Source organism: Homarus americanus, unplaced genomic scaffold, assembly GCF_018991925.1.
Source record: "Homarus americanus isolate GMGI-L3 unplaced genomic scaffold, GMGI_Hamer_2.0 scaffold32583, whole genome shotgun sequence".
Classification (NCBI taxonomy): Eukaryota; Metazoa; Arthropoda; class Malacostraca; order Decapoda; family Nephropidae; genus Homarus; species Homarus americanus.
This window is the reverse complement of record NW_024713129.1, coordinates 13,119,909-13,130,041: the sequence shown is the minus strand read 5'-3', so window position 1 is coordinate 13,130,041 and position 10,133 is coordinate 13,119,909. Positions and strand designations below refer to the sequence as shown.

Here is a 10,133-nt window from a genome sequence, read left to right as displayed (position 1 = left end):
ACTCGATTATGTTCGACACCACGGATCGAAATTTGAGGGATGGCTGAGAAGGATTTCAATGGAAGACGTGTGCAGGGAATCGGAGAGTTGGAGACTAGTGAGCTTGTACTGGTTCCAGGTTACAGGTATATAATGAGTGAGCATCAAGAGAGATTCAGAGTGAGCCTGAGCTTCCCCTGAGCAAAGATCAAAACAGAACCATGCAGAACTCTTGCGTTCTACTGAGGAGTGGCAACTTAAGCTTCGTAAGTATAGAGTTTAAATCATTAAGTATCTGATCTCAACTGTAATGTCTTAAGTTGAAAAAAAGTAAAAACAAAAGAAACGAATAAAAAGATTTTGTTACGATTTTAACGATTTAACGCTAGATTTTGTGTATGTTCCCGGAATGTGTGTGGTACTGCTCCTAAATGAGTCCAGCCTCAACAACAATAATAATAATCCAGAGTCGGACTTCGGACTTGCCACTGTGACATGACAATTACCCTGATTTTTAAATTCTAACTACTCTGGAGCAACGACTTGTGCACAAGGCGATAGGGCGGGGATGTTTTTGCCACGGTCTCTTTTCTCTATTAACTAATGGTATCGTTGACATCAGGAAACAATCAAATGAGTGCTTTAAAAAAATGATAAATCTGTTGACAAATGCATAGGTCATAGATGATTATCAGTGCTAGTGGGGTGGGATGTGTCCCAACTCATAATGAAATGACACAGTCCTCAAGCAGTGCACAGTTAGCCTCTGTAAGAATCCCTTTATGAAGTAGTTTAAGGACTGTACAGTACTTGGCATCACCCCAATAGTTGTATTTATTTACTTTATAACATAAGTTTTTCCCTTCATAATCTTTGATTTACTACTGAGAATAATTGTTGTTTTACTCTGCAGGAGCAGTTGGCCGTCCCTGACCTGACTCCTAACCGTAAGTGAACCGCTCCCGTTACCTGTCTGTTAGAACTCAGAATTTTTAGTCCGAGGAATTTTGTCTACTGTACTATTGTTTTGCTAGTTATAATTTTCATGGTGGAGCGTTTAAGGCTTTTGTCACACCCGACTTTTAAGATATATTTTTTCATCATCTCAATATAATGTTCAGTACAGATATGCGATCAGCTGGGTTAACTCCTTGTAGCACTCAGACTGTTCTTATTTTTTTGTGAGAATTTTGTTGTGTGAGCTATCAACAGCCTATTTAAAGGCATATGTAAACCGGGAGCTTTAAGCAAATAACTACACTTGTTTAGTAATGGACGAGTTGACGGTCGGAATTTTTTCGTAAAATGGCAGGTCAATAGGTAAAGAAAATGCTTAAATTCACTATGGTAATGATATTTTTAAATAGATTGGGCCAAAAATAAGGGTTAAAGTTGCTAAAAAGTCACGTTACTGCGAAAAGTTCTGATTGGTTGTGACGTCACTGGTTGGGGTGAGCTTCCCAGCACCAGCGGGACCGTGCGGGAGTCAGCCAGCTGTAGTTGTCCAACTTTCTCGGCTGATCGGCTCAGTAAATAAATGTTATTAGATAATTAATTGTGCTTTATTGTACAACACAGTAATATTATTTTGAATATATAAATATTCCTAAGTACATAAATTAATTCAATGGATATTAGCTGCCCATACAACAAATTTCATAGTATAAACTTTCCAAACAATATTGGTATTATTTTGGTTTTGGTCATTTGGGGAACCTTAAGATTCTAACTATGGGATTAAGTACTTTAAACAATAAGACACATTATCCCTACAGTATTTCTGTAGCAACTTTTTTTCGGTCGCATAAGAAAATACAGGGTATAATGAGTTACAAGGTTAGCTTAACATACATCGGTAAGGGGTGGGTGGGGGGGTGGCAGTAAATCAAAACTAGTGATTTCCGATAGAATTGATGGTCAAAATCGTTCAAAACAAAGTCCAGACAATGTCATTACTTCTAAATTTATTCGTATCTCTATCTGGTACTGATATACTCTGTAAATGCACTGAAAAAAAAGAGAGTGTCAGGTAAGAGTACATGACAGCAGAGCTGGTGTGAACATGGGAGTGTTTTATATCCAAAAGACCGTAAGAATGGAGGACCATACTGTGCAGTCCCATTTACACCCAACCCTTATCGCTAATATATCCATCCAACCTATGTTTGAAGCTGCTCTTCACTGCACATTTCTTCACTCACGAAATGTCCATTACTTTACCATAAATTTGCCTGAAAGTGGAATTTGGGGTCTGAAGAGGCCATCCTTTCTAGTACCTACGACTGCATCCCAGCGGTGTTTGAAACTAGTGACGTCATTGCAAATGGCGGTCCTGTTTCCAGAGAAATAAAGTTATCTTGACTATTATAGAAGGACTTTAAACTTTGATTACAAATTATATATACCATATCACTACGGACGTGGCAGAGTGTATTTCTTGTGTTTGCCCAGAACTGTCAACTCGTCCATTACATGAGTGTATCAGCAAGTAAAAATAATAAGCTATTCAACTCTGCTGTAGTAACTGTTCTAGGCAGCATATATGCTATTAATCAGCATATTTGTGTTTGATGCAGAGGTGCTGGTCCGCATGGCTAAGGTGGGGCTGTGCGGGTCTGACCTCTCCCTTGTGTACAAGGGTCAAATGGCGGACTTGACTTTGCCTGTGACATCCGTCATAGGTGTTGGTCATGAAAGCTCTGGAGTTATCGCCAAGTGTGGCTCTGCCGTCAAGCACCTCAAACCTGGTGAGTACACATACGTGTTTTGGTTATACAGTACATTTAGCAATTGACTGGCTTGATGATGTGTGTGGTGAAAGGTGTAATTGTGTATGTTTGGTCACAAATTATGTAGCAATGTGTGTGTGTGTGTGAGCAGGTTTGGAAAATATAATTCAGCACAAATAAAAAAAGAATGTAATAACTGATTCGTTTAAAAAACACCAAAATACACTGGAAAAACATATTGTTCAATCACTAGGGACTCATCTCCTAAAGTAAAAATTTACCTAAAAATAATACATGTATCACCCTTAAAGCATGTGATATCACATTGTCATGGGTACTGGACAACTCGTACCCAATTACGAGACAGTATATATATATATATATATATATATATATATATATATATATATATATATATATATATATATATATATATATATATACATATATATATATATATATGATATATATATATATATATATATATATATATATAGTGTGTGTGTGTTTTGCAAAATCAGTTATTGTGCAAAATGATTGATTTTGCCCCAAAAAAAAGAAGCATGTACTGTACTGTGTACAGCATATATAAATGGTTTGTTGAGGTATGGTCCAGATTACAGCTTGAGCAGACTATCCAAGGACATAACTTCCATCTCATTCGACTTATTTACTTTATTATGGATTCGCGATTTCACATTTAAGTTCAAAAGATATAATTTTAAAACTGGTCGAGCTACTTGATTTCCACCATCACTTTCGCTGTATAGTTGGGTAACAACACCCTCATTTACAGAATAATCAACTGCATGTCACTACAATCTACATCTCTGACATGTCAGTTAATTTCTAGACACAGCGCCACTTCATACAATATACTACTTGAATTAACACAGAATTGTCTGAATAATCCAATTGTAAAGGTACTCATGTGTCATGAAGAGTTGAATTCTACTGCTGGAGCATTCTCTACTCAAATTTTAACTGTTTTAAATGACAGTCAACAGGCCATAGCACAGGAAGTTGCAAGACATCAGGTTATCAATGGAACACAGATGCTTCTTGCAAAAATATTCAAATTAATTGACAAGCACAAACCAAGGTGCCAAATAAGCTATGGAGAAGTGCAATAAAAATAAATTCCACAAAGCAAATTTTACACTGCAATGAGCACCACAATACTGTATCGTCATATACATCATGCAATTACACATACAGTGGTCCTTCGGTTAACGAGCACAATCCATTCTAGAAGGTAGCTCGTTAACCGAAACCATTGTTTCAATGGGTTTTTGGGTAATTGGTTCCAGCTCACCGAAAATTACCTAAATTCAACAAAAAAGGTAGAAAAGTACATTTACTTTGAGGTGTGTATGTAGAAGGCTCGTGGATGATGATGGGAATTAGAATGGGGGTGGAGGAGAAGGGAGAAGAGAAGGCATTGGGGTGGAAGAGAAGTCACCCCATGGTGCCATTTCACCCATAAAATTTTAGTTCTCTTGGTGTAATTCAAGATTATTTTCTTTAAATCAACACTGCACTGCATTATATATTGTCAATATGTAAAATAAATTTAAAAATGACCAATAATTTGCTTGGAAACACAGAAAAAAAGCGTTTAGTTGAAGAGAGTCTCAAGCAAGATGTTGCCTCCACTGAAAAGACACAAAGACTGACGCCTGTATGCTGTGTTGGCAGGCTGGATGGCGTGCCACAAACTAGTGACCCTACCTTCAATTATGTTCAATAATTGTTAAAATAACTAAAAAAAATTAATATTAAACTTTTAAAATTATTGAATAGTATAAACTTCTTGATATTTACTAAAAGGGTAAGGAATTTAAGCCCTAGAACCAATTACTGTATTGGCGGACTAATACAGTACTACAGCTGGTGGACCGCCAAATGCAAGCTAAAACATGTGGAGGTCGGCTCGTAAGAAACTCGTTAATCGAGGGATTGCTCGTTAACCGAAGTTAAGAATTTTATGGAAGGTAACTCGTTAACTGAGGCGCTCATTAACCGATGGACCACAGTACTGTAATCTATATTAAATCTGGTAAGGGTGGAGCAGATGGCTAGCAGCAGAAGGAATTATTAATTTTTTTAGAACATCTGTGGACAAAATTAACGTAATCGTACAACTCCTTCTGGTGTTAGCCATCTGGTCCACTATGACCTTAATTCCTTACATATATATTTAATCCATTACCATTTACAGTACCTTTGACCAGTATTCATCTTAAAGTTACGATAAAAGTACAGTACTTGTACAGTAGTTCAAAGTCAGGTTTTACTCTGATGACTGCCATTTTTTATCACTGTACTGTACTGGAACTTTCAGCACCAAGTACTTGAGTGTAGTAAGAATAGGTTATGAATCTCTTGAGGGTAAAATAATCAAAATTAGAATATTTAAGCCAAGGAATTCCATAAACAAGATGATTCATCTTTGTTAAGGTGACCGCGTGACCATCGAGCCTGGTAATAGCTGTCGAAACTGTGACTTGTGTTTGAGCAACAAATACAACTTGTGTGACAAGTCCTCCTTCCATAATAATGGGGCCCTATATCCAGGAATGCTTGCTCACTACTATACAAGCACTGCTGACTTGTGCTTCAAGTAAGGCTCAACTAGAATCTGTAAATAATATTGAATGTGACAATACCATAATAATATTTATGATACCAGATATAAGGATACTAACAGTTTTCAGAGAATGTCTTCTTTATTTTACTTGTAAACTTGATTAACCAGTATCTCAAAGAATCTCATTTCAAAGGGAAAAAAATTTAAGTATGGTTAACATTCAGTAGTGATCATGCATGTACGGTAACTCTATTTCGACTTTTAAATAGGAAGATAGAGCAAAAAAATAAGAATACTGTACACTACTTTAATACCCTATAGCTAAAAAATATTATGACTGATTCCACTTATAACTGGAATATACTGTAGTCTGAATCTCATTCTGAATATTTTAATTTGTATGCCCAAGTATTATTAAGCTTTGAAAAAACCTTGAAAATACCCTTAATGAATATTGTACAGTACTTCCTTACTAATATGATTTTACAACAGGCTGCCTGACAATGTGAGTGAAGAGGAGGGTGCCCTTATTGAGCCTCTGGCTGTTGCAGTTCATGCTTGCCGTCAGGCAAATGTTGAACTTGGTTTACCTGTACTCATTTGTGGTGCTGGACCCATTGGACTTCTCTGCCTCTTGACTGCCAAGGCCATGGGTGCTACCAACATCCTAGTTACAGGTAATTTAAGAAGAAGCAGGGCCAGTAAGCTCCTTGCTTTTTACAAGTGATATTACTAGATGCTGTCAAAGGTGCTAACCTCACCTTCATAGGTTAGATTATCAGGAGCAGAGTCCATCAACATTACAGGTGATATTAACCTCTGGGCTTCAGTTCATGTCATATGACGTGCATCTGTAGAGTTTTGGGTCACGTCATATGACGTTTTGACCTTTCCTGGGCCTATTTGAATAAAAACAGTGGGCCTGGCTAGATTATGTTGCCAAGTAGGTATTTCTCTTTCACTCACACATGAGAGCCTCTGAGTTTCTTTTCAGTAGTTTCTCAGCTTTTGTAATGTAGGACTCTTGCCCTTGACTCACTTCACCATGTGTTTCTACCCCCAAGCACATTTACAGAACAGTATCAAGATCAATTCCTGGAGCAGTAATAATGATTGTTAATAGTGCAAGTAGTAATAAGTGAAACAAGTGTCCTGTAACTCATTCTGTACGTCCTACAAATTAGTATTGTTTACCCCGTACTATTGCGTCACACGGGCCAATTCTCAAACATTCTCGAATCTTCCTAGCCTCTGTTATACCAACCTGTGGTAAGGACAGGTACTTTATTCATTTCCAGTTTATATCATGCATGGCCAGTTTGTAAAACTAGAATTGTTTTTTAGATGTTCCCGAATATACCTGCATGGGGGAGGGGGGGGGGGATGCCAACCATAGCCTAGGGGTTAATCTAAAGACTAAATGACAACAATAGCTTCATCTTTCACCAGACAGTAAGGGATGCAGCAGCTACCTGTACTAATTTTATCACTGATATGCTCAGCCAGAGGCATGGAGACCACCATCTTATGGTAATCATGAGTAATACAGTAATATCTCCGTTAGCTGGAATCCCTCAAACCTGGAACTCTTCAATAGCTAGAATTGAAATTTTTTGAAGGGCACATTTTCTGGAAAATTCTGAAAAAAAATTTCCCGATACCTGGAAAATTCCGGGGATGGGGGAGTTTTTTCCAGGTTTGAGAGATGAAAATCAGGCGCAATTTCGGGAACTAACAAGAACATTTTTCCGTTACCCGGAAAATTCCGGGGATGAGGGATTTTTTCCGGCTTTGAAGGAGTTGTCTCGTTACCCGGAAATTTCTCGTTCCCGGAAGTGCTCTGCACCAATTGTTCTGGCTAACGGGGATATCACTATATTAGCCAGGGTCAAGGAGACTCACACCAAATTCAACACAAATTAAGAAAGAGTCAATTGTGTTTTCACGTTTGACAAAGATAATCAGTCCTTTTCATCATATAAAAAGTTGAACAGTACAGTTCTGTCTTGGCTTTTGAATTCCTGCAGAATATTATTACAATTTAACTTACAACATACAGTAAAAGGAAATAGCAAAGACCAGGGAGATGACAAAGATATGATAAATAACTGGTGATAAAAATAAAATGCCAGAGTTTTTATAATCTAATAAAATCTCAGTAATTATTCTCATTTCCAAAAATCTTTACACTCTAATAAATTGCTTCTAATATTAGGTAACTTATCTTCCTGAACAGATATTAAAGACAACCGTCTTAAGGTTGCCAAGATTATGGGTGCTGACCACACACTGCTGGTGAAGGGTAGTGATCCAAAGAGTCTAGCCAAGAAGGTGGTGGAAGTTATGGGCTGCATGCCAAATGTCACCCTGGAGTGTAGTGGGGTACAGTCCAGTGTTACCACTGGTATTTATGTAAGTTGGGATTTCTGTTGTACTATACAGTATATTAACTTTATAACACATCATATGTTTACACATTTATACATTTATGTACTGTACTATGTATACTGTACAGTGCTGTATAAAAAAAAATAGTTTTAGTAAAACATGTACTGTACTGCAGTCATCTAAGATTGATATGTCAGGGCTTTTTGAGTTGAAGCACTTACATGGTTTATCAGTATCAAGAAAACTGTTGCATTTAGTTGAAGTCAGAACAGTACTTTATGTACAAAAAGGTTCTTAAAAGGACAGTTTAGTTCAGAATGCTGTGCTATTTTTTTACATTTATGTACTATACAGTATGATTAATTTATTTACACTTTTTTATTCAGGCCACAAAGTCAGGTGGCATATTAATGCTAGTAGGTATTGGAGGAACTGACATGACACTGCCCATCACCCATGCTGCTGTGAGGGAAATATCCATCAAGGGGGTGTACCGCTACTTGAACTGGTAAGTATTATTTTTTATATTTCTAATTTATGATATTTATTTGGTGGATGCTAAAGATTATTTATGTGTCACCATCTTTTAATGCACCACTGTTGATGGGAGGCATAAACCAGCCTTTATGGTTTGCTAGGTTTCAAGACCCAATTGCCATCATTGGACAACTCAATACAGTCTCATTTGGTTAACGTCTGAAGGTTCTCAAAAAAGTTCTAAACAAAATATTTGCAGGTCTGTTTGTCTCAAAACATAGTACAGTATGACCCTGATCATCTTCCAAACTCAAAGTTCCAGTAAAGTACCTACTTCAAATTCCAAGTGCACCAAGAAATTCTTTGAACCCAAAGCCAGGCCTCTACACTTGGTGGAAAACACTGTCAACAGGCTGAAATATTTACCATAAATGCAATTCTTGGCTGAGGCTATACAGTAGGGGTTTGTAGGCCACCCATATTTGCAAAAACTGGAATACAAGGTACTTGAAACATCCATTGATGTTGGTTGCCATCCCTATAGCTTTCACGAATTGATGTTGGCTGCCACACAAGGGTTAAGACTGTGTGGATTCTAAATATAACTTCAAATGGTAAGGAAGTAAAATATTACAGTAATATACTGTACTCCTAATTCCTTCTAGGATATGTAGCAATCAGTGGTCAAACCTGACTGACAGCTTATCACTAGATATGAAATGAAAGTGCAGTGTGCATGCCTAGTGTGGCTTTATGACGTATTGGTCTCCTGTCTTAGGTGGAGATTTTAATCCAAAGAAAGAGATACAGTGTCACTGTGGAAATACAACTGGTCAATGGCATGGTGCATCAATAATCTAGGTTTTACCAGGATTTGTAACTTACTTAGAATAAGAAATAAAATAATTCTGGTTATTAACTAGTTTATAATACTTACTCTCATTCATTTTGGCTCTTTATCTCTTCAGCTACCCAATTGCCATTGACATGATTGCAAAAGGACTGATTAATGTTAAGCCACTCATCACCCACCGGTTCAAGCTTAACGAGTTCCAGAAAGCCTTTGACATGTTCCACACAGGTGAAGATGGAGCCATTAAGTGCATAATCTCTTGTGAGTAACTTGAGAAATAACAGAACAAGTCATACAATAAAAATTTATCCTTATAAACAAGTTTCATAAAACAGCCATGTTCTTGGTTTAAAAGTTTCTAGTTCTGTGATGTCAAGAGTCCTGGATTATTGTTCACAACACAAGAAAGAACCAGTGACTCTGTAGTTCTTGAAGCACAGAATGATTTAAGGATAATTGGAGAACAAATGGCCTTCATCTCCAAAAATTAAAAAAAATAATGGCATTTGTCCCTAGAAATTAAAAAAACAATTCATCATCTAGTACTACCACCTTAAGCAATTCCAGTAGAGATTACAGTACCCACATTTATGTCAGGGAATTGTGATCCCCCCAAAAAAAGGCCGGCATAAGCAAACCCAGGACCACAAATTATGAGTTTCATTAGTAAATGGGGATTATCTTCTCAGCCACACCTAAAGTCACCCTTTTAACAATATTTCTGTATTGTATATGTATTAAGTTTTCATCCCAAAACTAATACGGTCATGGAAAACAGTAAATGGCCATCTGCTGTCTGTCTTGAGTGGTCTATCCTGGGAGTTGTTTAATGTTGACAAATTCGTGTTGATAGCACAGAATTGAAGGTAGTGAAGAAACTTTAGAAATGGAAGGATGGATTGGATTTAATGGGTATGGTATAGAATGGAAAAAAAATCACGTTTAGTTGCGTGAATGAGGAACCCTTGGTGGAAATTGGAAAATGGCCGTGTGTAGTCTGTAAGAAAGGTGTTGGGTACAGAAAGGGTACAATGGTGTAAATAGCAGACTGCAAGATATTGCTGAATTTAAAATGTCCTGTATGTGCACATTGCTATGTGGCCTTAGTAAGGCTGGA

The 10,133-nt window shown here is 37.2% G+C and overlaps 1 protein-coding gene across 1 annotated transcript; it reads left to right on the top strand.

The window, feature by feature from the left end:
* On the top strand, nt 1–9,330 carry LOC121867467 (sorbitol dehydrogenase-like). The gene is made up of 8 exons (XM_042367407.1): nt 1–245; nt 893–926; nt 2,556–2,726; nt 5,169–5,331; nt 5,791–5,975; nt 7,535–7,710; nt 8,073–8,194; nt 9,132–9,330. Exons 1-8 carry the CDS (start codon nt 201–203, stop codon nt 9,283–9,285), a joined length of 1,050 nt encoding a protein of 349 aa, XP_042223341.1. The 5' UTR covers nt 1–200; the 3' UTR covers nt 9,286–9,330.
* Nucleotides 9,331–10,133: the final 803 nt, after the last annotated feature.

Excerpts from the sequence above, each read along its gene's own strand:
- LOC121867467 (XM_042367407.1), top strand. The coding sequence starts at position 201 with ATGCAGAACTCTTGCGTTCTACTGAGGAGTGGCAACTTAAGCTTC. Across the intron at positions 927-2,555 it reads CCCTGACCTGACTCCTAACC|AGGTGCTGGTCCGCATGGCT; the intron begins GTAAGTGAACCG and ends TGTTTGATGCAG. Across the intron at positions 5,976-7,534 it reads TACCAACATCCTAGTTACAG|ATATTAAAGACAACCGTCTT; the intron begins GTAATTTAAGAA and ends CTTCCTGAACAG.